The 26,716-nt window shown below is 40.6% G+C and overlaps 2 protein-coding genes across 2 annotated transcripts; one reads left to right on the plus strand and one right to left on the minus strand.

Annotated features, from left to right (window-relative positions):
• Nucleotides 1-1,113: 1,113 nt before the first annotated feature.
• On the minus strand, nt 1,114-26,324 carry LOC103144365 (uncharacterized). Its single transcript, XM_016675971.1, has 3 exons — nt 26,006-26,324; nt 14,849-17,532; nt 1,114-4,141 (listed from the first exon to the last, which is right to left on the minus strand). The coding sequence occupies exons 2-3, from the start codon at nt 17,217-17,219 to the stop codon at nt 1,731-1,733; spliced, it is 4,782 nt and encodes a 1,593-aa protein (XP_016531457.1). The 5' UTR covers nt 17,220-17,532; nt 26,006-26,324; the 3' UTR covers nt 1,114-1,730.
• On the plus strand, nt 6,444-12,604 carry LOC103144312 (engulfment and cell motility protein 2-like). Its single transcript, XM_007561231.2, has 6 exons — nt 6,444-6,628; nt 6,705-6,817; nt 6,906-7,013; nt 7,126-7,208; nt 7,300-7,377; nt 9,081-12,604. The coding sequence occupies exons 1-6, from the start codon at nt 6,468-6,470 to the stop codon at nt 9,279-9,281; spliced, it is 744 nt and encodes a 247-aa protein (XP_007561293.1). The 5' UTR covers nt 6,444-6,467; the 3' UTR covers nt 9,282-12,604.
• Nucleotides 26,325-26,716: the final 392 nt, after the last annotated feature.

The following is a 26,716-nucleotide window of genomic DNA, read 5'->3' on the forward strand; positions in this document are numbered from 1 at the left end:
TGGAATGACCTCGTCAAATCAAGAGCTACAACCGATTGAGAACCGGGGGAAAGACTTGAAAATGTATGTATTTAGACATTCTCCAATCAAAGTGGCTTTTAATTTGCGTTTTTGGAAAGAATGGGTAAAAGTGGGCAAACGTACTCGAAAGATGCAGCTGTTACTGAAGCAAAGGTTGTCTCTCTTCTACAAACTACTGACTCACACAAAACGACAATGTTTCAAAGTTATATTTGTATGAAATTTAGAAAACCTCTATATTTTCTGCTGTATTTATAAATAAAGTGTTTTGAATTAGTCTAAATCACAATAAAACATATTGGAAGTTGGTTCTAACATGTCAAAACGTGGAAAAACTGCAGTATATGTGCAAAATCCTTACCTAAAGTAGCTGACTTTAATACTCTGCTGGCTGGAAACAGTTTTCATGGTGCAACTAATCTGACAGAATCTGTGCTGATGTCACTCTTTGACACTCTCCAATTTTAATTAAAAAAATTAAACGGCAAGACCTGCATTTCACATTTGTTCCTGTCCATCTGAAATAAATTTCTCTTACAGCTAAGCAGAGATCTGATGCTATCAGATAATCTGAAACTGAGTAATAGATGTATATTCCACCCATCCATCATCTTTACCTGCTTATCCTTGCAGGGCCGAGGAAACACTGGTGCTCATCTCCAGCGGTCTTGGGGTAACAGATGGAGTACAGCCAGGACAGTTTAACATTTACTATTTCTTGCCTTTGCATAAAGCTAAATTGAGGTCCTGAGATCCAGTTATGATAGAAGGGAAATTCAGCAGCTACTTGAGTTTGGGAAAATTGCATCTTTCGGCCCTTTAATCTGGCCTCTCAGTTACATTCCTCCTCCAGCAGGGAACATTCTGCGTCTTGTGTTACTGAGAAGGCGTGAGATGTCTAACACCATTAGTATTCATGTTGGTTTGGTGGAGAACCTAAGCTTTGCTGAAATGATGCAACACTATTTCTAAATGACTTTTTTCTAAATCTCATGTCCTTGTCAAATGATTTTCCATATGTCAGTTTTTGATTAAAAGAAAAAACACAAAACACAAGTAGATGCAAAAAACATAATTCAAAGCTCAAACTAGTCACTTTTAAATCACTTTTATTTTAAAACAGAGAGACATGTTTTATCAGGGATGAGCTCACCATATAGGTACCGCAAGATGGACGAGTCAGTCCAAGAGCAAAGCTAAAGCGCCGTGTACATCAATCACTTTGACTTAAACTGTCCAAACCAGCAGAAAGTCCTTTCAGCGCCCGTCGTAATGCAGAGTTTTATCAGCTTGGAGAGAGTATGCTCGAGTCTGTGGAAACATGTTGACTATAAACAGGACAAAACCCCGGAGGTCTGGGCTGCTCTCTCTTCTGTAAATATCCATTCCTGAAATGTATGAAGCTCTCTTTAGTTTCAGTCCAGTGATCATAGGCAGCTCAGGCTCTGTTGTTTCCCCTGTGTTAAGCAGGAGTATGATTGTCCAGTTTTATTTCCCCGCCAAAGGGGAGATAAGCAATCTTTACAACACATCTCAACACAGAAACAAAGTCAATATATACTTTATGCTTATATAAAATAAATACAAATCTCTCGTTGCACCATAATCTCCAAATCCTTCATTTGTGTGAGTGCTAGAGTATATTTCATGTCCCATGTTAAGGATGTGTGCCAGTTTATCTCGTCTGCATTGGAATGGGTGTAATTATCTCAAATGATATAATACGATGCCAGCTTCTCTTTCAGATCTGTTGGATCTTCATTGCTCTCTTTTGTCTTCTGAGCGATAATAACAGTCTGGGGACCCTTGATATCCACACAGAGGGCGTTGTGATGCTTCCTCGCCTCCTCGCCAGGTTCAGCATCCCAGCCCTGCACTGCTAGAAGCAGGATATAAGCAAGAAGCAGTAGTGTGACCGCTATGGAGGTCAGCTCTGGGTTGAGCTGCAAACCAGGCTGAGGCTCTGGCACATCCTTGGTCCTGAACGACACACAGCGAGGCTTTTTGCTCCCCTCCGACCCAAGGTTGTCTCTCTTGCCGTCCTCACTGACTCCTAGATGTAGACACACTCTGTAAAATGTCTCTGCCTGCAGGTGAGTTAGGTTGAAGCTCTGAGTGCCAGCAAGTATGCGCGTGGTGTATGTTGGTGTGTGGGAGCTGGTCTGCATGGCCTGCCAGGATAAGCGAGTGGAGGGCAGGTTTTGTCTGCTCTGCCAGGACAAGATAGCATAGTGCTCTCCAACCTCGTTCAACTCCAACCTGGCTTCTACTCTCATGGATTGAAATTTCTTCGGTTTAGTCATCACCCCCCTCTTTCTATTTTTCCCCCTGTTGTGCACTCCTACTGTAACGCTGTGTGTATCTGCTCCTAATGCATTCTCAGCCACACAGGTATACAGTCCTGCCTCTCTGGGGGAGATCCTGCTGATCTCTAGGGTTCCCTCAGGCTGTAGCTGGTAGTGTTTGAAGAACTGGCAAACAGTATCATTGTGGGCTTGTGGGTGCTGGAAACTGAGGGCAGATGTGTTGTTAAAGCCATCTGAAGTTGTGTTTCTACAGAGGGCGGAAGCTGGAAAACCTTTTGATGTACTGTTTGCAGAAGGCCCTAGTCTCAGGCCAGAGGGCGTCACCCAGTACAGTTCAGGATATGGCTCTGCAAGTGCTCGGCAGTGCAAAACCAGTTTCCCCCCTTCTTGAACTCCGACATAGGAGGGAAGGGAACTGGTGGGAATAGTTGGGAGGCAGGATGCAGACATCTCTCCTGAAGAGACCTCTCTCACTCTACGTGCTCTCAATTCGGGAGGTGCAGAGCATAAGGTCGCCTCAGGTTGGATGAAGCGCACCACCCGGGCCACCTGGGCCTTCATCTGTGTGTCCCTTTCAATGCGAGGGTGAGAGGTGTCCCTGGCGGCCCAGTGGAACAGGCAGTCACATCGCAGTGGGTTGGAGTGAAGGCTGACCTCCTGCAGACTTGGCAGGGAGAGCATGATGTTCTGGTGCAGAGCACTTAGAGAATTAGAGTTTAGCATCAGACTTTCCAGTCTGCTCAGCCTGACAAAAGCCTGAGGATGAACGTAGGATAAGCGTGGGTTGTTGGTGATCTCAAGCTTGGTGAGCTCTGGCAGGTTGTCCAGAGAGGCTTTATCTATAGACACAAGCTCCTCCATGTTGTTCAGGCCGAGCTCTTTTAGGTTCAACATGTCTTTAAAGTCTCCCGTCTCAATCAGTTTGATGCGGTTCTTGTTGAGATCAAGGAACTTGAGTCCTGGCACTCTTTTCAGGGCTTGTCGAGGAACCTTGGTAAGATGGTTGTCGTAGAAGGAAAGACTTTCGAGTTCTTCAAGCCCTTCGAGTGCTTTTTCAGCCAAACTTCTCAGACCCATACCGCCAAGTACAAGGCTTCGTAGGGACGTTAGGGCCACAAATCCCCTCTCAGGCAGAGCCTCCACAGGATTGCCCCCAAGCATGAGAACTTCCAGCTGAGGCAATGCTCTGAACCACCGAGGGTCAATTGTTGTGAGTCTGTTGTTATTGATGTGAAGACGACGAAGGGAGTCGAGGCCATTGAAGGCTCCGGGTGCAATTGAATGGAGGTTGTTGTGGCTGAGAAAGAGTTCTTGTAAAGCTGGCAATGATGAAAAAGAGGCTTCTGGCAGGTGACTGAGATGGTTTTCCTCAAGATGTATGGACAGCAGAGAAGGCAGGGAGGAACTCTGAGTTATCATCCTGACACGACTGAAGCGGTTCTGTGAAAGGTCCAAGTCGGTGAGGTTTGGGAGCCCATGTAGCACTGCAGTGTCCAGCACTGACAGCAAGTTACTCTGCAGGCGAAGAGTGTGCGTGTTCAGCGGTATGGGCAAGGGGAGCTTCGTCAGCAACAGATTGTTACAGTCCACCGTGGGTGCTTCGTGATAGACAGAATCCGGGGAGAACCATGGCTTGATCTGACACACACACCTCACTGGGCAGGGAACATACCATGGCAGTGCAGGTGGCAGGGAGCCCACAACAATGGGCACACACATCCCGCTAAACACGTACAAGAGACAATGTGACTGTAGGAGAGCTAAAGCTGGCCTCATAATCCTCTCAGGAGGTGATTCAGACAAGGTGAGGAAGACTTTTTATGGAGATGAGGGATGAATCATTTGGACTGGAGATGTGTGAGCAAACTGTAACTGTAGAGCAGATGGTTTGGTTTCACCGCTCAGCATAACATTAAGAGGTACTGGTTTAAGACAAATATGAGAAATGGAAATGTGGAAATGTACTATCTATACAAGTCTTCTGCTCAACGTTTGCAGTGGCAACGGCTGTAGGGCGGTGATGATGTTCNACTCTCCGTTTTTATGACCACTAAACACTCCAAAATCTGTCTCATAACACAGTTTGTCCACGCACAATGCCACCACTCATGCCCACTCCAAACTCGCATTTTCACTCCAAAGAGAGTCATTTACACGTCCATCGCTGGTCTGCACTAATGGGCGGACTGGGAGATTAATGTTTGGGCCAGTGGATAATAAGTGGTTCCTGTATTTTAGTAGCAGAATCTCACTTTGAAGACAGCAGCTTCTGTTTCAGAAGAAAATTACAATTTGCTTTAATAGTAAAACAAAGAATGGAACAAGAAAATAAAATGATTAACATACCCTGTATTAGGGATGGGTCATAAACCAATCATTGATTAATCAAATTTTTTAATCATGAGGATTTAATTATTGGAAAATCTGGATTTTTCTTTTCACTCAACACACTCTGAGATGCTTGTTTTAAAAGATGAATGATCCAAAACATCTTTCAACAGAAATGGTTCACCAAACACAAAATCATGTTTGTTTCATATTTATCTCAGTCCCTAGACAAAGGATGTCCAAAGTGTGGCCCGGGGGCCATTTATGGCCCTTGGACTAATTTTGTTCAGCCCCCAACTACAATTCAAAAATGATACAAATTTCATTTGTAGATGCAAATGTACACTTTTAATTTGTAATCAGGGTAAAAATTGTTACCAACATTATTTTCTTACACAGGAAAATGTGAAGTATAGCACAAAGTATTCGTATTTACACAAAAAAATTTTAACAAAAGGTAAAACCAAGTTTATCCAGAGACTTTTACTGAAAAGGCAACATTGCTGCACCCGAATCAGCTTTTATTCTTTCTTAAACTTGGCTAAATATAGCAAACACTTTGAAAGAAAGTGACCCAAATCCTGGTCTCATTACTGAAGGTAAATTTATTCAGTCGAGCCCAAAAGAAACTGAAAACTACGTCTTTCTTTTAATACAGAAAACATGCAAAATGACAGTAAGCAATTAATTTCTGCCAAAAAACTCAGAAATTTTGAGAGTAAGATCAGAAATTTTCTAGAAAAACAAGGGAACTTGCTAGAAAGAAAGCATCAAATTTCTAGATTAATATCTAGAAATTTACAAGATTTTTTTTCCCAAAACATCTTGTGAATTTCTGAATTTCAAATGTCAAAAGTTTTATTGGATTACTACATATTGAATTTTTTTTTCTAGAAAATTTCTGAATTTTTGCCAGAAATATACTCCTTTTTTCTATCTACAATGGCCCTAATACACCATTATAAAAATTGTTTTCAAGTTTTGGATCTACATCGGCTACTTTATTTGCTTTAATTTAGTTTTTTTTTTTGGCCCGTAATTACTTTTGAATCTGTAATTTTGGCCCATGTGGCCAAAAGTTCGGACACCCCTGCCCTTGACTGAGAGGAGAACATGAGAGAAAACAGGACGACCCAAAAGACTGCAAAGATCTTCATGAATGCTCAAACCTCGTTACATTTTATTGGAGAGGAATAAATTCATTCTTTTTGGTAAAAGAGCAATGGTAAAATGGAGGTTTACAGGTGATGTCCTAATGAACAATTATTTCTTTTTTTTGCACTGAATAAATGTACTGAGCAGAAGTCAGTCTGTTTTTTGTGGATGGTTTTGCACAAAGGATTGTATTTCCCATCTGTTTAAATACAGATTAACACAGACCATTGAGTTCGCAGCTGGATTACTACATATCCCATGATTACAGTGAGAAAATGACTTGATGATTGTACAACCTCTTATTAAATTGCATTTTTCAATTCTAGTATCAATTTTCTGCTTTTGGTCCAGACCAGTAATGTCAGATGAGCTTTTTTATAGCAACTGAATGAGCGCCTGGTGAGGGCGAACACTGGTATTATTCATGCAACACACGACACTGTTAAGTTCAATAGAATAAAAAGGGTTATTTGAAATAATTATACCTAAAGAATCACAAAGAAAAACTAATCTAAAGAGTTCACATGCGTCTGCATTAACCCAGCTTTTGAGCCTTACATTTTTGCTCCATCAGCCCTCATTATTTGTGTGTGTGTGTGTGTGTGTGTGTGTGTGTGTGTGTGCGTGTGTGTGTGTGTGTGAACGCTGGCCCAGGTGATGCAGGTGGTCCGGGAGCAGATTACCAGGGCTCTGGCCATGAAGCCGTCCTCCATAGACCAGCTGAAGAACAAGCTGCGAGGCCTCAGCTACTCTGAGATACTGCGTCTGCGGCAGTCAGAAAGGATGAGCCAGGACGACTTCCAGTCTCCGCCCATCATGTCAGTCTGCGCCTTTCCTGCATTATTCATTTTGTGTTCATGGTTTTCCAGTTCCTCATGCTGTGCTGTGCTGCAGAGAGCTGCGGGAGAGGATTCAACCCGAGATCTTGGAGCTCATCAAGCAGCAGCGGCTCAACCGGTTGTGCGAGGGAAGCTGCTTCCGTAAACTGGGGAACCGTCGAAGGCAAGGTACCGAGAGGAGCGCGGCAGACATTTGTCTCTCTGCGCAGAGTCTTGCTTTTATTGATTATTGTTTTTCTTTTTTTTTTTTTTATAGAAAAGTTCTGGTTCTGCCGATTATCTCTTAATCACAAAGTTCTGCACTACGGGGATTTGGAGGAGTCACCTCAGGGTGAAGTGCCTTTTGAGCTACTGAGTGACAAGAGTGAGACACACTTTTGTTTGTTTCTGCTACTTTTTGTGTTTTTTGAGAAACACAAAACAATTCTTCTGCATCTGGTGAGAGGATAAATTTCTCTGTTTTTTTTTCTCTCCAGTCCCTGTCTCAGACATCAAGTCTGTGTTAACAGGAAAGGATTGCCCTCATATGAAGGAGAAAAGTGCTCTAAAACAAAACAAGGTGCTAAAATGTTCATTTGTATTCATGTCTAACATATTTTGCTGACTCGTGACCTTGCTGTGTTGTTGCTGAATTTGTTTCGCTCTGCCAGGAGGTGCTGGAGCTGGCCTTCTCCGTCCTCTACGATCCGGACGAAACGCTTAATTTTGTTGCACCGAACAAATACGAGGTAAAATATTCGCAGGCTATGACTGTGCGCTCGCAGGTTTTTTGCTGCAGTGTCTGAATTGTGAATGAGATGAAATAATTGAACCCTGTATTCATTGTTTTGATGTCGTCTGCTGGCCTTGGCTGGCTGCAGTAATGTTTTGATGCTGACTGACTTCTCATTAACCTGAAGACAGTCAGGCTGGTTCACTGAAGGCTTTGCATCTACAAAGTTCACATAAACCAGAGTCTGAATGTCCATCTTGACTCCAGGGTTCGTACGCAACCTGGAAAGGTTTGGAAACGTCTGGAATTTGTTTCCAGTGTTTTCCATGTCTGAATAAGTATCAAAACAGACAATGGGAATATCAAAACATTTTTCTATTCTCAAACTTTATTTCTTATCGCATTTTCCCCCCTTTGTTCCTTAATTCCTTCCTTTGCTCTCTCCTTTCCTCCTTTTATTCTCTCTTTTATTCCTCCCTTCATGTTACATTTTGCAACAGACTTGAAGAACCGAGACCTTTAGAAAGTTGAGCTTAGAAAAGTTTGCATTTTTCCCATGAAGACGGTGTAAGAACCTTGTGATTGACAGAGCCTTTTTTGCACACTTGGCTAACATTTAACTGGTGTTTGATGCTCGTATTTGGAGGAAACTCTGCCCATAATTTATCTAATGTTTGTAAAACGAACAGCAATACTTGAGCCGTGACATTAGCGTGAAATGTGCCACGACCTCTGGGGGCTGGATTTACTTTCACCAAGGAGTACAAACAGGAATTAAAGTAAAAACCAAGACTTTCTGCACCGCTAACTTTGTTGACAGGTGAACTTGGGGCTGTTTGCTCAAGCCAGTGGCCAGAAGCTCTGCTGAAGAAGAGAGACCAACAGATCCCATAAATAGGCACACGAAACAAACAATGTATGATAGAAACCATTTACTCATTCACAAATGCACTCAAATGATTCTAGTAGACAAAAAAGCAGAGGACATTCAAAGCAACCGCTGCCATGCCCAGGTTCGGCTCTCCAAGCAAATTGACCACAAGATGCAAAAATAAGCAATCAAAACCCTAAAAGGAAGTCATTAGATCTACACCAGTAGTTTGCTGACATTAAAGTAGATGTCTGATCAATCTAAAAAGGGCTGCACAAGTTTACGTTTCGTGGGAGGTCTGGAAGGGGGACAACCAAATGCAGCATTCCTGGAAAAGAAGCTCATGCCAACCATGAAACATAGAGGTGGAGGCGTCATGCTGTGGGGAGGCTCTTCTGCAGCAGGATCTGGCAGTCTCACCCTCGTAGGTTGCAGTAAACCCTTCAAACATCTCACACCTCAGAGGGTAGAGTTTGGTTGATTACTGCAAGTGTCTCTGAAGTTATTTCAGGCTAGATAACTTTTCCGCTCACTAGAAAACACATCTTTCATTGTGATCTTTTGGAAAATAAGGGGAATTTTTGTTGTGTGAATTCAGTTAAATCTTTCTTTTCCAGAGGAAACAATATCCGACCTCAATATTTGAACATCTTCTGATAAAAATCTAAATGCTTTGTTCGAACTCGCTCCCACAACTGGGGAATGTTTCCCCTTCCCAGAGCTACTTGGGTCAGTAAATTTGACCGTGAAGGATCCTCACTCACCAAAACTCCTCTGCATGTGTGTGTGTGTGTGTGTGTGTGCGTGTGTGTTGGTGTGTGTTTGTGCTTCTGTGCCCACATGTCCAGTATTGCATCTGGACCGACGGGCTGTGTGCGCTGCTGGGCAGAGAGATGGGCAGTGACCTGACACGCAGCGACCTAGATACCCTCATAAGCATGGAGATGAAGCTCCGCCTCCTCGACCTTGAGAACATCACGATCCCAGAAGCCCCGCCTCCAGTGCCAAAGGAGCCTAGCTCTTACAACTTCTCCTACAACTACAGCTGAGTTGTGCGTGTGCTTCTGTGTGTGCTCGAATGCCATGCATGCATGTATTGATAAAAGACATGTCTACTCATCTGTCGATGAATTTAGCTGCTTATATTTATAAGGGTTGATTTTGTTTCCCAGAACTTTAAACAGTCACGTTTAGGATGCAGTATGGTTGTCAGACTTAAAACAAAAAAACAACAACAAAAAAAATGTGACAATAGCTTTATGGTGGGGTCAGAGGTTAAACTTTACTTAACAGTTGAGAACCCCGACAGCATCTTCATCTCCTCTAATTCAGAAATGAAACCGGAGCTTTTAGTTTCTCGGTAAAGTGAAGGCGTTCTTGCTAAGTCGAGCTATGCGTGGTAGCCATGGCAACTGGTAATGAAGGGGCTGCTGTTTCAGTTTAAACGTTTAAAATTTGCTGTGGTACTGCTCGTTCCTCCACTTGTACAGTAAAACACAATCAGCTCTACACTTTTTCTCCACTATTGCCTCATTAATATCAAGTTATAAACATGTTGGACCGTCATTAAGCTGGACAGCTTTCTCTGTAGCAGCCTGTTTCTGCTATGAAATGAGATGTACGTGTGCTAGAGAAATCTTCAGACGGGGATTAATTTTTGTTGACGATAAATATCAGGACTGGCACGAGTCCAGGTGCTGAAACCTGCATTTGTGTCTTCACAAAGTTTGTTGATTTTCTGAGCAGTTGCTAAATCTGCTGATTGGAAACCCAAATTGGATCACACAAACAATCAAAACCGGACTAGATTTGGTCATTGTTACTGGATGAGGGCTGGTAGTAAGCAGTTACCAGCACAAAGCTGAGTTTACACACCTGGTGTCACTGATCGCTGACGCTGCCTGAATTTCTTTTTTTCTCACATTTTTCTTGGCTGCTCTACAGTATCGGCTCACAAAAGGGATTCAATTACCTCATTCAGTTTTCATTCTTTGTGTGTATGTGTCTGAGTGTGGACATCTTCAGGTTTTTTTTTTTGTGTTCATATTGGTTCCCAAACTGTGGTATAAACACCAGTAGTGATGCAGTCACTCTAAACAGTTTTAGCACTCCTGGTAAACTGGTTTTTATGAGCTTGGTCGCTGTATTTACTTACCAGTATAACTTGGTGCAGCATTTTGACAAACCTGCATGATGTATATGTAACAAACATAAAGATATTTTAACAGAGAACATTTTTGCATATGAAGTAGAGATTCACCAATATATCTACAACAATAAGGATCTGGCATTTTTCTAAAGACTAAAAGAATAGTTTTTCCCTACTTATGAAATGTCTTTATTGACATGCAGTATGCTTTGATACATTTCATCCATCCATTTTCTTTACACCCTTGTCCCTTAATGGGGTCATTAAATCTTTAAGGTCTTATGGTCCTTTGAATAAGAAAATCTTAATCGATCAAAATTGAAATTTGGAAGTCAGACTTTTTAAAATATCTGGAAATTGGTATCAGCCAAAAACAAAGAACCCTAATTGCTCTAGAGGTTAGCCAGAGTAATGCATAAATTACACAGCATGAGTTTATAATATACTTCCATAATTAACAGTTTAACAGTGTTAAAAAGTATTAATATATTTAGTCAGTTCTCTGTTGTGCATAAGGAAAAAGAGAAAACATTTCTTCAATGTTTGATATCAGATGTCTACAACTACATATCATGCTGGATACAAAGTAGGTAAAGATGGTTTTTAATATAAATGCTATGTGGTGTTGTGTTTTCGCAACTTAAAGCATGGCGTTTCCGTTTGCATCATAAAAACTTACCTTGCATTGCTTAAACGAAGGAAGCCGCTTCTATTCGTTTTACCAGTTTAACAGTTTAACACTCTCACTGCACAGACCAGGGGATTTAAGGAGCTTCTCTGCAATCTACTATTGAAACTATGCTGGATTTTCCAATCCTATGAAACTCAAACTTTCTGAAAAGTGGAGAAATCTAGTACTGCTCATGCATCACATGAACACAGGATTATGTTCTTTATATTTAGCTGTGTTGTCATTTTCAATTTCCCCGTAGTTCCCAGTTATGGACTTTCAGCTTGTGAGCCGATACTCAGCACTGCTACTATTTGTTAAAGCTCTATAAAATTATATTTTGGTAAATGACTACCTTCTTGTCATTATAACTCTCAGTCTTTCCAGTATTTCCAAGTTTAAATATTAGTTTTTTCAGACTCCATTTCCCCTTAGCAATGCTAAAATGAAGAATACATTTCTAAAGATAAGTTTCTCAAAGAAGCAGAATTATCCTATTTTTACATATAAAAGATGAACATTGTCATATTTTTAGTTTTGTTTAAAGCTTTTATGAGCCTACCTAAGTTTGAAAATCTGATTTATAGCGGCAAACAATTTGCTATAAGTTGCACATACACAGCGCTGAAGTGTTTTGTTTTTTTTTTCAATTTTCCTCTGAGTTCAAATATAGATTTGTTAAATGAACCCCTTGTTGTATAGAAGAACATGACAATGTTCAGATTGCAACCCCAAACTGAAAATGTAAACATTTATCATGTTTAAGATGATTTAAGTCTGTGAAATTAGACTTTTATAATGTGAAGGAACCCTGTGTGTTTTTGCATTCAACATGCTCAGTATACACTGAAACAAATCCATTATATCGTTTTTTTTTGTTTTTTTTTTAAGGGCACCTACTGCAACTATGATGTCAGCTTGTGTCAATAATCTGTGTTGATGCTAGTGGGAATAGCAGAGTTCAGCTTGTATGCGATTTGCTTTTTTCCCCCAAGTTTGTTTTGAATCTGATTTTGGAAATTCAAGGGGTTTAAAAATGGGTTGTGGCACCGAGAGTTTCTTAAAAGCTGTACATCTTCACCAGCTGAACATGTGCTGAGCAAAAGATGCAGTGTGCTCCAGGCCTGTGTGTTTACCAAATGTTTTTCTAATTACAGTGAATTAGTGGGAAACAAGCTGACTTGCTCTTCCTTTTATTAATTCTGCATAAAGCATTGTTCTCTAAGCCCTCTGAGCCACTGTACCAGCCCATAATCAAACCAGTAACTGAACCAGTTGACGATGTTCAGGCATCAACTTCTGTTGCCGTTATCTTCTACAATAACTCTTGCCTTGAATGAACGAATAAATTGAAATTTTTAGATCCATTAACTGTTTTTACATGACTTACTTAAAAAATGTATTTACACTATGTAGTGCTACTAAAGAATGACAGAGTTATATAAATATTTGAATATGCTATCCATGTAGATCATTCTATGTATATACAGTAATGTCTTGCCTTATTGAAGAGTTGTATTATGTTTTGTGTGAATAAAGAAGTCCTAACTGATGCTCAACGTGTTGATTCTTAACGCAGAATCACATTAAATTGCATTAATGTCTTATAAACTTTCGCACATTTCCATCTTACAACCACAAACTCCAATGCATTGTCCAAAGATGTTATGTGAAAGAACAACATAAAGTAAAGGATAATGATGGAAACAAGTATTTATTTACAGCTGCTAATCTGAAATGTACGCTTTTGCTTTGTTTTCAGCCAGTCTTACTCAAATACCACTAGATAATATCCATCACCACTAATTACACTCAGGTGCCTCTTACTTAGTAAGTTGATGTTGGTCAAGTCAGCATCATGCTGGGGGACGTTTTTATTCTAATTCCAGTTGTTCTGTGAAAACCTCAGCGATTTGTCAGATAACGTTTGTGCACAGCAGACGCATTTTTCTTTTAAAATTTTGAAGCAGTGTTGCATTAAAAACCAATATTTCAATCTTTCCTCTAACAATGAAGCCAGAAATACAGAGGAAGTGTTACTTCAGGTCAAATCACATTCATGTGTTGGAATGACCTCGTCAAATCAAGAGCTACAACCGATTGAGAACCGGGGGAAAGACTTGAAAATGTATGTATTTAGACATTCTCCAATCAAAGTGGCTTTTAATTTGCGTTTTTGGAAAGAATGGGTAAAAGTGGGCAAACGTACTCGAAAGATGCAGCTGTTACTGAAGCAAAGGTTGTCTCTCTTCTACAAACTACTGACTCACACAAAACGACAATGTTTCAAAGTTATATTTGTATGAAATTTAGAAAACCTCTATATTTTCTGCTGTATTTATAAATAAAGTGTTTTGAATTAGTCTAAATCACAATAAAACATATTGGAAGTTGGTTCTAACATGTCAAAACGTGGAAAAACTGCAGTATATGTGCAAAATCCTTACCTAAAGTAGCTGACTTTAATACTCTGCTGGCTGGAAACAGTTTTCATGGTGCAACTAATCTGACAGAATCTGTGCTGATGTCACTCTTTGACACTCTCCAATTTTAATTAAAAAAATTAAACGGCAAGACCTGCATTTCACATTTGTTCCTGTCCATCTGAAATAAATTTCTCTTACAGCTAAGCAGAGATCTGATGCTATCAGATAATCTGAAACTGAGTAATAGATGTATATTCCACCCATCCATCATCTTTACCTGCTTATCCTTGCAGGGCCGAGGAAACACTGGTGCTCATCTCCAGCGGTCTTGGGGTAACAGATGGAGTACAGCCAGGACAGTTTAACATTTACTATTTCTTGCCTTTGCATAAAGCTAAATTGAGGTCCTGAGATCCAGTTATGATAGAAGGGAAATTCAGCAGCTACTTGAGTTTGGGAAAATTGCATCTTTCGGCCCTTTAATCTGGCCTCTCAGTTACATTCCTCCTCCAGCAGGGAACATTCTGCGTCTTGTGTTACTGAGAAGGCGTGAGATGTCTAACACCATTAGTATTCATGTTGGTTTGGTGGAGAACCTAAGCTTTGCTGAAATGATGCAACACTATTTCTAAATGACTTTTTTCTAAATCTCATGTCCTTGTCAAATGATTTTCCATATGTCAGTTTTTGATTAAAAGAAAAAACACAAAACACAAGTAGATGCAAAAAACATAATTCAAAGCTCAAACTAGTCACTTTTAAATCACTTTTATTTTAAAACAGAGAGACATGTTTTATCAGGGATGAGCTCACCATATAGGTACCGCAAGATGGACGAGTCAGTCCAAGAGCAAAGCTAAAGCGCCGTGTACATCAATCACTTTGACTTAAACTGTCCAAACCAGCAGAAAGTCCTTTCAGCGCCCGTCGTAATGCAGAGTTTTATCAGCTTGGAGAGAGTATGCTCGAGTCTGTGGAAACATGTTGACTATAAACAGGACAAAACCCCGGAGGTCTGGGCTGCTCTCTCTTCTGTAAATATCCATTCCTGAAATGTATGAAGCTCTCTTTAGTTTCAGTCCAGTGATCATAGGCAGCTCAGGCTCTGTTGTTTCCCCTGTGTTAAGCAGGAGTATGATTGTCCAGTTTTATTTCCCCGCCAAAGGGGAGATAAGCAATCTTTACAACACATCTCAACACAGAAACAAAGTCAATATATACTTTATGCTTATATAAAATAAATACAAATCTCTCGTTGCACCATAATCTCCAAATCCTTCATTTGTGTGAGTGCTAGAGTATATTTCATGTCCCATGTTAAGGATGTGTGCCAGTTTATCTCGTCTGCATTGGAATGGGTGTAATTATCTCAAATGATATAATACGATGCCAGCTTCTCTTTCAGATCTGTTGGATCTTCATTGCTCTCTTTTGTCTTCTGAGCGATAATAACAGTCTGGGGACCCTTGATATCCACACAGAGGGCGTTGTGATGCTTCCTCGCCTCCTCGCCAGGTTCAGCATCCCAGCCCTGCACTGCTAGAAGCAGGATATAAGCAAGAAGCAGTAGTGTGACCGCTATGGAGGTCAGCTCTGGGTTGAGCTGCAAACCAGGCTGAGGCTCTGGCACATCCTTGGTCCTGAACGACACACAGCGAGGCTTTTTGCTCCCCTCCGACCCAAGGTTGTCTCTCTTGCCGTCCTCACTGACTCCTAGATGTAGACACACTCTGTAAAATGTCTCTGCCTGCAGGTGAGTTAGGTTGAAGCTCTGAGTGCCAGCAAGTATGCGCGTGGTGTATGTTGGTGTGTGGGAGCTGGTCTGCATGGCCTGCCAGGATAAGCGAGTGGAGGGCAGGTTTTGTCTGCTCTGCCAGGACAAGATAGCATAGTGCTCTCCAACCTCGTTCAACTCCAACCTGGCTTCTACTCTCATGGATTGAAATTTCTTCGGTTTAGTCATCACCCCCCTCTTTCTATTTTTCCCCCTGTTGTGCACTCCTACTGTAACGCTGTGTGTATCTGCTCCTAATGCATTCTCAGCCACACAGGTATACAGTCCTGCCTCTCTGGGGGAGATCCTGCTGATCTCTAGGGTTCCCTCAGGCTGTAGCTGGTAGTGTTTGAAGAACTGGCAAACAGTATCATTGTGGGCTTGTGGGTGCTGGAAACTGAGGGCAGATGTGTTGTTAAAGCCATCTGAAGTTGTGTTTCTACAGAGGGCGGAAGCTGGAAAACCTTTTGATGTACTGTTTGCAGAAGGCCCTAGTCTCAGGCCAGAGGGCGTCACCCAGTACAGTTCAGGATATGGCTCTGCAAGTGCTCGGCAGTGCAAAACCAGTTTCCCCCCTTCTTGAACTCCGACATAGGAGGGAAGGGAACTGGTGGGAATAGTTGGGAGGCAGGATGCAGACATCTCTCCTGAAGAGACCTCTCTCACTCTACGTGCTCTCAATTCGGGAGGTGCAGAGCATAAGGTCGCCTCAGGTTGGATGAAGCGCACCACCCGGGCCACCTGGGCCTTCATCTGTGTGTCCCTTTCAATGCGAGGGTGAGAGGTGTCCCTGGCGGCCCAGTGGAACAGGCAGTCACATCGCAGTGGGTTGGAGTGAAGGCTGACCTCCTGCAGACTTGGCAGGGAAAGCATGATGTTCTGGTGCAGAGCACTTAGAGAATTAGAGTTTAGCATCAGACTTTCCAGTCTGCTCAGCCTGACAAAAGCCTGAGGATGAACGTAGGATAAACGTGGGTTGTTGGTGATCTCAAGCTTGGTGAGCTCTGGCAGGTTGTCCAGAGAGGCTTTATCTATAGACACAAGCTCCTCCATGTTGTTCAGGCCGAGCTCTTTTAGGTTCAACATGTCTTTAAAGTCTCCCGTCTCGATCAGTTTGATGCGGTTCTTGTTGAGATCAAGGAACTTGAGTCCTGGCACTCTTTTCAGGGCTTGTCGAGGAACCTTGGTAAGATGGTTGTCGTAGAAGGAAAGACTTTCGAGTTCTTCAAGCCCTTCGAGTGCTTTTTCAGCCAAACTTCTCAGACCCATACCGCCAAGTACAAGGCTTCGTAGGGACGTTAGGGCCACAAATCCCCTCTCAGGCAGAGCCTCCACAGGATTGCCCCCAAGCATGAGAACTTCCAGCTGAGGCAATGCTCTGAACCACTGAGGGTCAATTGTTGTGAGTCTGTTGTTATTGATGTGAAGACGACGAAGGGAGTCGAGGCCATTGAAGGCTCCGGGTGCAATTGAATGGAGGTTGTTGTGGCTGAGAAAGAGTTCTTGTAAAGCTGGCAATGATGAAAAAGAGGCTTCTGGCAGGTGACTGAGATGGTTTTCCTCAAGATGTATGGACAGCAGAGAAGGCAGGGAGGAACTCTGAGTTATCATCCTGACACGACTGAAGCGGTTCTGTGAAAGGTCCAAGTCGGTGAGGTTTGGGAGCCCATGTAGCACTGCAGTGTCCAGCACTGACAGCAAGTTACTCTGCAGGCGAAGAGTGTGCGTGTTCAGCGGTATGGGCAAGGGGAGCTTCGTCAGCAACAGATTGTTACAGTCCACCGTGGGTGCTTCGTGATAGACAGAATCCGGGGAGAACCATGGCTTGATCTGACACACACACCTCACTGGGCAGGGAACATACCATGGCAGTGCAGGTGGCAGGGAGCCCACAACAATGGGCACACACATCCCGCTAAACACGTACAAGAGACAATGTGACTGTAGGAGAGCTAAAGCTGGCCTCATAATCCTCTCAGGAGGTGATTCAGACAAGGTGAGGAAGACTTTGTTATGGAGATGAAGGATGAATCATTTGGACTGGAGATGTGTGAGCAAACTGTAACTGTAGAGCAGATGGTTTGGTTTCACCGCTCAGCATAACATTAAGAGGTATTGGTTTAAGACAAATATGAGAAATGGAAATGTGGAAATGTACTATCTATACAAGTCTTCTGCTCAACGTTTGCAGCGGCAACGGCTGTAGGGCGGTGATGGTGTTCGCTGTCCGAACGTCCGTCTCAAGTGCTGGCTGCAGGTGGACGACTCATTCCTTGGGTCACTGTTTTCAGAAACACAAGAAAAGGATTCAGTAACACGTCATTTCTGTTTGGAAGTACAGTCCTGTGAAGCATTTGCTCATCTTACATCATCAAACAAATTGGCTCAACAATAGACTGAAGACAAATAATTAGCATTTAAAAAGAAGTAGACTAAAAGAACTCAAAAGGCAGCACATTACGCCATGATCTAAAGAAATTAAATAGATTGCACAGAGGTACAATACTATATGAATGATTTTGGACGGTAGAGAAACATAGTAGCAGTCATAATCTACAAGTATCGAAAACATGGAGCAGTAGCGGTACTTCTCAGGAGTAATTTTACTGAAATTTTACCAAAATTACTCCAGGGGTACATTGATGATTCATCCAGGAGGTGACAAAAGAACCTAGTAAAAAGCACTGCAGACCTCAATTTCCTCATTAAAAGTGATTGTTTATGATTCAACAATAAGAAAAGAAACAAAAACAAACATATTTATAATCCCCATGACTTTAGGGAAAATATCCCGAGGACTGACAAAACAGAAGTAAAACTTTTTGGAAGATATACCTCATGTTTTCTTTGGTTTTTATAATTAGTGTCCCCTGATTTAGGACTTTAGTTGTGAAGACAATCCTGTTTGACCATCAGCAGCACAACAATGCAAAAAAATAATGATTTTGAGTGGCCTAGTCAAAGTCTGGACTTAAATATGACTGAGGAGTTGTGGCGTAACCTTCAAAGCTGTCTTTGCTTGAAAATCTTCAATGCGGCTAAATTAGAAAACCAGGCAGAGTGGGCCAAAAAAAATCCATCAATGGCAAATGGCTGACGGGAGTTATTACAGCCAAAGGTGGCACAACCAGTTACTATTTTAAAGGGGCAATTACTTTTTCACATAGGGTCATTTTGGGTTGGATGGATTTTCCTCTAAAAAATGCAATTGCCATTTCAATGCGAGGACGAGAGGTGTCCTTGGCGGCCCAGTGGAACAGGCAGTCACATCACAGCGGGCTGGTCTGAAGGCTAGCCTCTTGTAGCATTTGTGCGTCAGGGAATGTTTGAATTTGATGATCTGATTATTTAAACACACGTAAACCCCCCCGAGCAAATCTACAAGGGGCAAATACTTTTTCATTGTAAATTATAGTCCAATATCTTCCCTCATATTTTCTAAAGCTTTCAGGTGACATTTGGAAGCTGAAGCATTTTGCACCGACTATGTTGCATCAGTTTGCAAAAGAGTTTTTGTAATCGCACATTTTCTCTGCAAGTCAGAACAATGAGAAAAAGAAAAAAAAAAATCAATCGGATGAAGAAAAGGTTTGAAACGTACGATCAGGAATAGCGGCTGTTTGAAAAGAAATTTTGCCTTCAAAATCCATTTAGACAGACAGAATAATAGGACACAAATGGTGACGGTTGTAAAAGTTAAGTGACTGTAATTTAAGAAAATGGCACTGGATTAAAGACAGGGAAAATTATGTTCTGCTGTAATCTTTCATGTTATTCTCAACCAGAGGTGATGAAATCATCCAACATGTACATCAATATTTCATGGGAGTACTTCACATGAGATAGTCAGAATATGGCCTTATTCATTACGAAACATGTAAATTAGACCCCAAGGATCATCAGTCTTCTGTATTTAAGATCTTAATGGGGACAGGAGTGTAAGTGTTTGCTACTGAAGCACACACACACACACACACACACACACGCAGAAATGCACACACACCAGCGTTACATCAGCCTCTGGCAGGCTTTCATATCAGGAACAATTTAGTATTCATATTACAAAATTATCATTTTAACAGATCATAGATGTTTGGCAGCAATCAAAACAGTAATTGACTTAGTTTGAAGAATGAATGTGCCTTTCTCAACCTTGTCTCAACACCAGATTTTAATAAGAGGAACCAAAGCAGAATATGACGTGATCTAGATTATTACTCTTTCAAACAAGGCTGCATGCTTTTATTTTAATAGATTCGATGTGCTGGCTTTTTAATCAACTTTTTCATTAGTTTTTTTTTTTTAAGTTGTTCCAAATTACACACATGTCTGTTATAAGAAAAAATAATTATTTGAATAAGGAGACATGAGAAGCATCATGCCTTTTTGATAGGAGCTCTGCAGATTTGGATGTTCTCACCTCAGCTGCTGAACACTTTAGGGCATCGGATTAGTATGCAGATTTATGTAAAAACCACCTGGACTTTTTTTTCATGAAATTTGAAGAAATGAAAAGAAGAAGAAGAAGATCCGGACATAATTTTATGAACAACCTTGGCGGCGGAGGGCTCAAGTGACCTTTCCGTTCCAAACTCGTGATTCTTAATATGTTCACAGACATAAAAAAATCTGCACTGTTTTATGTAATATTTATTCTATTATTCTATTTTATCAATGCATATGATACTTTTTCACCATTTGTATCTTCTCCTAACGCATTCCCAGCCACACAGGTATACAATCCTACAATCCTACCAAGGAAGAGACCTTGTAAACATTTACAAAACTGCATAACTTACATGACCTGTAAATGTCTTTGAGGCTCAGCTGTAAGATCAGTGCTTATTATTATAGCAGCTCAGCTACAGTAAATATCTTACATTTTGGGACCACATGCTACCATAGGAGGTTTTCTGATCTGAGATGATTTTTGTTCATGGGTGATCTGATTACTCAAACTAGCCGAGTGAGGAAGCAGGAATGTGAAACAGGCAGCATTTCTCTAGCAAAGGTTTAGCAAAAGCAAGTTCTCTTCTGCTTATTACTGCTGATATTAAACATTGTTTAAAAAAATGTAATGGATTTTTAATATTCAACACTTAAACTCTATACAGATTCAGGTAGGCATGCAGCATCTACATCTGCAGGTAATGAGACGGTTGTGTTTTTGGTTTTGATTGTTTTCACAGCAATACCTGCGATGTAATCATGCTGATTATTTTATCCCTTCACTATTCAAGGTTTTGCTCTTTTAGCTATCTTTTCACATTAATCATTTCTATATATGACAAGGAACTGATCTCAACTGGATTTTTTTAATACTGATCTTCTTTTAATCAATTCATCGCCACCAGGCTGGTGTTTTCACATGCGTTGACAGCTGAGCTAAAGTACATTTTCATAACCTTTTGTAAGAAAATGTGACTACAGTAAGTAGTATTTACCAGCAGGAGGTCACTTAGAGTGGTTTGAGTTTGAGCAGGGTTTATAATCTGCTATAAAATTCAACTGGCTCACATGGGGCTAAGAAGAACAATTAATGGAAACAGGGAGTAATATGATTTCTTTTCAGAAAATAAAACTCACCATCAAATTACATTAGTGTTTGTATTTTTATGCTAATTTACCCCATAATTTACCAGAAACGCCTAACTACCATGTAAAAAGCAAAGTGAAGTGCAAAGGTTTAATCACATTTGCACAAAATAAAATAAGCAGAGCACAAAATGCCAATATGTGGTTATAAAGTGGGGTGACAGAAGGGACAAATTAACCTTAAAGATGTACGAGAGGCTGTCCTTTCATCCGTTTCAGCTCAGAGAGGTAATGGACGTAGCAGAGACCACCACCACCCGTCTGTCAGTACAACAGTTGGTTACCATGGATACTTATTACACACCGGTGAATCGGCGTTATTGCTGACGATTGGAGTTGCACTGATATTTTGGCAGGTCTCTCTGGTGCTTTCACCTTACAGGAGCTGCCTGCTCTGAAGACTCTGCTTCAAGATAACTTTGAGATAGCAACACAATTCACTATAGTTTACTTATTTTTTTTTATCGTCTTTTCAGAATATTTGAGTACATTGTGGGAGTTTGTGTTTAACTTTCATGTTTAACTCCTTATTGTGATCTCTAGAGTTTTCAATAACCTGATGATTTGCTATTCTTATGCCTGCTTTTATGTATTTTATATTTTTGTGTGAATCTGCTTTGATTTGCTGTTACTTTGCTGTTGTTGCACTTGAATTTCCTCGCTATGGGAAATTAAAGGATATTTCTATTTCCATTCTATTCTATTAAATATAATCTTCTCGCCTTAATCTATTTAACAACCATTTCCAAACAAACCAGATAATTTTGCAAAGCTGGTTTTCTTTCCAAAGAGGGATTTTAAAAATGTATCTCCAGGGTGGATACATTCAAAAACAGCTTTGTGGTTTATATATGTGTCTGGACTGGATATCTAGATATTTTTTTAAATAAAGGGAATAAAATAGTGGCCAAGTTTTATTCATGCCTTTTTTTCACTTACTGGGCTGAAAACTCTGAAGTCCATCTTTTTCACGTTGTTCTGCTTTCATTAAACTTTAAATGTAGCGAAAGAAATTAATGACTTAGAGGAAATGAATTACCGCTGTTAAAGAAAACATGAGCCAGAATTGCTTTGGGAGAATCTGTAACCTGACACTGCTTTAGCCATGCTCACAGACTTCTTATTTTGAGTAATGCAAATATCAGCATTATCACCCTTTAGAACAGACATTACTGAATTTTCTGTTTGGAAAGATTCTAATAAAATCATTCAGTAAAATCTGGGCCTTAAAATCCCACAGATAAAATCTGAAGTACGCTAGTTTGAGACTCAGTTTGATGTTAACACGTGTTTTTGTTTCAACCACTTCATAATATTGCAGATGTTCAGAAGCATACCACATCGTCCCACTGAATCTGTTCTATGAAAAATATGTTGATGTAGCTACATATGTATGAAAATTATGCAGTAAAACTTAACAGATAATTAAGTTGCAGATTTAAAAAAAAAATAAAAAATGGCAGCTTTTAAAACCAAATTTTCATCTGAAACCAGCTGCATTAATTTTGAAAGCCTCTTCACCTGCCTGGAATATTTGTGCAATCTTCAGCATCATTTCCATACTTCTGAAGCTGCAAAATGCTACGTGATTCATAAACATCCATTTGCACTGCAACAAGAACCATCCGTTTAATTTCTGTGATTGGGTTTTGTAAGTAGTTTGAAAAGTTATTACTGAACGGTTTTATAACCTCTCCTGACATTTCCAGACTCAGCTCATCCTGCCAGCTGGTGTGCAGAAACTCTGCATGCGTGCAGTTTATGTGGCTAATAGGAAGAAACAGAAAGAAAAAAAAAAAACCTTAAAGCTTTGTCAGTTGTTTGCTGGTGTTTGAGGAAAAGAAAATGAAGAAAATCCTTCTGTCAAAGCAGAAAATTACTAAAACTTCATCAGATATTTTCAAGAAAATAAATAAAATAATAGTGGGAGTTGCGCTTGCTGTATATAAGTGAGTTTGTAATGTGAGCTGTAACAGTAACCGGGTGCAATTTCATCCTCCTGGGACTCATCATACCCCTCCATCATCCATTCACTTTAATCGCAGTTCATTCATCCTTTTACATGCAACCTGCTCAATAATGGATTCATCATTTAATTTTGATATGCTCCCGTTTTTACTGCTTCTCTTGGAAAGCTTGTAGTGTTTACAGCCTTTTCAGAAAAGCGAAATCCTGTACTGATAAGTGCCAGTAAAGTGTTGCCTTGTCGCATGAATTGTTCATAAAAGTAGAGTAAAGTAGATGTGTATGACTCAGCGGCTACCTTTATCCCACAGTGCAATCTTTTTAGGTTTGGATAAATGCTGAATATTTCTGCTTTTAGGGGCCATTAGTACTCTGGAGACTCTTCTGGCTCAAACTTAGAAAAGCTCAGATTGTCAACAACAGGACTTCGCCTAGTTAAAGGGAAATATGTGGAAGTAACGCTCAGATGGTCATTCAGTGAAAGTTGCTGTCAGTATTGACATCAACTAAAAGTTAAGATGTATATTACTTACATTAATGGAAAGGTCTAAGTTTTTATCATTGGTACACCTCAACTGTGAGAGACTGAATCAACAAACAAAAAAAAAAACTTAGCATTTTGTTTTTTTTGCATGAAATAAGCATTTGATGCAAAATAAAAATACAACTTAATATTTGGTACAGAAACATTAGTTTAAATTGCGGGGGTCAGACGTTCCCTGCAGTTCTCAACCAGGTTTTCACTCACTGCAGCAGCGATTTTGGCCCTCTGCTCCACATAGATCTTCTCCACATCTGTCGGGTTTCGTCGGGAAACACAAAGTTTCACCTTCCAACCATAGATTTTCTGTTGGGTTCAGATCTGGAGACTTGCTGGGCTACACCAGGACCTGGAGATCTCAGGACATTGTCCTGCTGGAAGACCCGGAGATGACCCATCTTCATCTGCTGACGTTGTCACCCAAAATCTTGTGAGCATTTTGGGATAATCCATGACGGCGTAATGTGTTTGTAGCCTTTGCAGCTGCTCCCAGCTCTCTTCAGGTTATTGATTTGGACCGCTCGGGATCCCTCTCTTTTCTCATAATCACTGATACTCCATGAAGCGACACAATGCATGTAGCGCCAGTCTGAGGGAGACTGACTGTCTTCCGTTGCCTAATAATTGCACCAGCAAGTGTTGCCTTCTCACCAAGCTGTTTATTGTCCTGCAGCTCATCCCAGCCTTGTGCAGGTTTCCATTTCAGTCCCTGTTGTCCAGAAACAACTTATCCGTAGGGGAGAAGTTGGAGTCTCATTGAATGCTGGTGTAGACAGGTGCAATTAATGCAGGTGCTGCGAGGAGGACAGGAGGGTTTCTTAAAGATGAAATAATAGATCTGTGGGAGCCAAATTCTTGCTGGTTGCTATGTGACCAAATACATATTTAAAACAATAAAATGCTAACTGATTAGTTACAACTCACACAATCTGATTTTCTGGAGTTTTCTTTTAGATTTTGTCTCTCACAGCTCAGGTGTACCTACGATAAAAATGACATACCTCCATTCTTTGTAAGTGGGTAAATTAGAAACATTAGCAGTGTGTCAAATACTTATTTGTCCCACTGTATGAACCCACTTCTGTAAAACACCCAGCGATAACCTGAACTACAGCAGAGGGGTCTCCAACCTGTGGCTCCAGGGCCACATGTGGCTCAGCATACTTTCCAAAGTGGCTCCTGATAACATTGACCCAGAATAATATGCAGCTGATCAGTGATTTTAAATTAAATATAATTTAAAGAATAGATTTTGCAGTTCTCTTGTCTTGTCATGCAGGTTCTGCATGTAATCAGAATCACCTTGTTGATCCAATTAAAACTTTTTTTTTTAATGTCATCACATCCCAAACTGTGCTTTTTTTTTTCTTTATTTGTGAAAAAATTTGGAGATTTAGAAAGCGTCTTTTGGGTTTTTCACCACTGCCCTAACAGTGTATTTGCTCTGTAGAGGAATACTTTTAAAGCCAGTTGTTTTAGATTACTAAATTATATTTTTTGTTTTTCTTCAAGTTCTGTTTTGTTTAAGACCAATAATAAAAAATGCTGAAGATCAACATTTTTCCTTTTCAAGTTTTATCTTGTTTTTGATTTTTCAAGTTTTTTTAAGAGCTGGTTAACATTCCTCATGCAGTCAAATATGTTTGATTCCTTGAGACATGTCCACTTTTAAATTGATCCCACTGGGATCTATTTAATAATAAAAAAAAAAAAAAATCAGTGTGATTATCAAAGATGATGCAAAAATAAATGCGCAAAAAGATCTCATAAATATCTGCCTAAAAAAACAGATAAAGGAAATTATTCATTGGACATGTGAAACTAAAACTGTGACCCCAGGAGACGCACATTTCTTTTAATTTCTCCCTACTCGGCTCTACATTTAGATCAGTGGTGGTGGGATAATTTGATTGTAATCCGTTGTAATCTCCAAACTCTGACAGAAAACATTGGGCTGAAATTACATGAGAACTGTGAGCAGAAGAACAAAAACATGGGGAGGATTTAAAGTCATTTCAGAATAGTCACTCATTTTCTCCTTCGGTTCCCTTTTTCTGTTCAATTCAGGATAAAGTCAGAGGCAAGCAGAGAGAAAATGGTGTAAAGCGGAGCTGCATGTATGTGGGCTGTGCAGCTCCAGCACAGAGAGGCTCAGCAACAGGGCAGAATGGAGAGCAGGAAGGAGGGATGATATGATGGAGATAAAGGTGCTGGGTGCAGATTGAAAGAAAAGAAAAGAGAAGAAGAAGGCAAAGAAGAAGAAGAAGAAGAAGAAGAAGAAGAAGAAGAAGAAGAAGAAGAAGAAGAAGAAGAAGAAGAAGGAGAAGAAGGAAAGACGCATTGCTCCAGCTGAATTTGTTTCAGCATTCACCCAGACACCCTCTGACACAAACATTTATTTTCCTACAAGCCTCTTCATTTAACTCATACACACACACACATGCAAACACACGCCTGCACACACACACACGCACGCACGCACGCGCACACACACGCACGCACACACACACATACACACACACACACACACACGCCTGCTGTCATCACCTTTAAGTGGCTGCGCATGCATCCAGTGCTGCATGTGTGCATGTCCCTGCGCGTGCTGGGATGTCCTCCTAGCTCAGAAAATATCAACATATTTCCAGTCTCTTACCGCAACAGAAGCATTGACTACATCTCTCTCTGTCGCTTCTTCTTTCTCCATTTGTTCTCTGTCTTGTCTTTTTGGATGCTTCATACGCCAAGGCACCTCTTCTCCTCTGCCTCTCTCTCCCTCTCTCTGTCTCTGTCTGTTGTTTGTTTATCAGATAAGATTTCTGAAATATCACTTCCCTGGCTCTCCCTCTCCGTCTCTGGAGCAGAGGAGAAAATTGGCACAGACTGAATCTCTTTCTCCCTCTATCCCTCCAGCTAAAGAGGAGATGAGGTGTGTTCTGCAGCAGCGCTTCTCATCTCTCCTTCTCTCTCTCTTTCTCTCGCACTGCCTGCCTGACTCTCAGCCTCTCTCTATTTTCCAATTTCACAAGCCAATAGAAAACCTCTTGTTTTGATAACAACATACTGTTTTGTTTTTTTTTGTTTTTTTGCTGGATGAAAGGTTTGCTTGGGCTCTCAGAGGCATTCTGAATGTGCACTGAACACCAAGGCACAATGCTGGATCATGCATACAGACATTGTGAAAACCAGTAGACATAATAGGAGATATGTTCAGCAATTGTTGCATACAGGTAAATCCCAATAAACCAGAATGTAATCCAAAAATTATTATTTTTTCAGTAAAAGCTAAAACTTACACATGGATTCCTACAAATATTTCTCAGGAAATTAGATGAAAAAAAAAATCCAATAAAAATAATAATAATAA

This window comes from Poecilia formosa, unplaced genomic scaffold (genome assembly GCF_000485575.1).
Source record: "Poecilia formosa unplaced genomic scaffold, Poecilia_formosa-5.1.2 Scaffold124, whole genome shotgun sequence".
In the NCBI taxonomy this organism is placed as follows: domain Eukaryota; kingdom Metazoa; phylum Chordata; class Actinopteri; order Cyprinodontiformes; family Poeciliidae; genus Poecilia; species Poecilia formosa.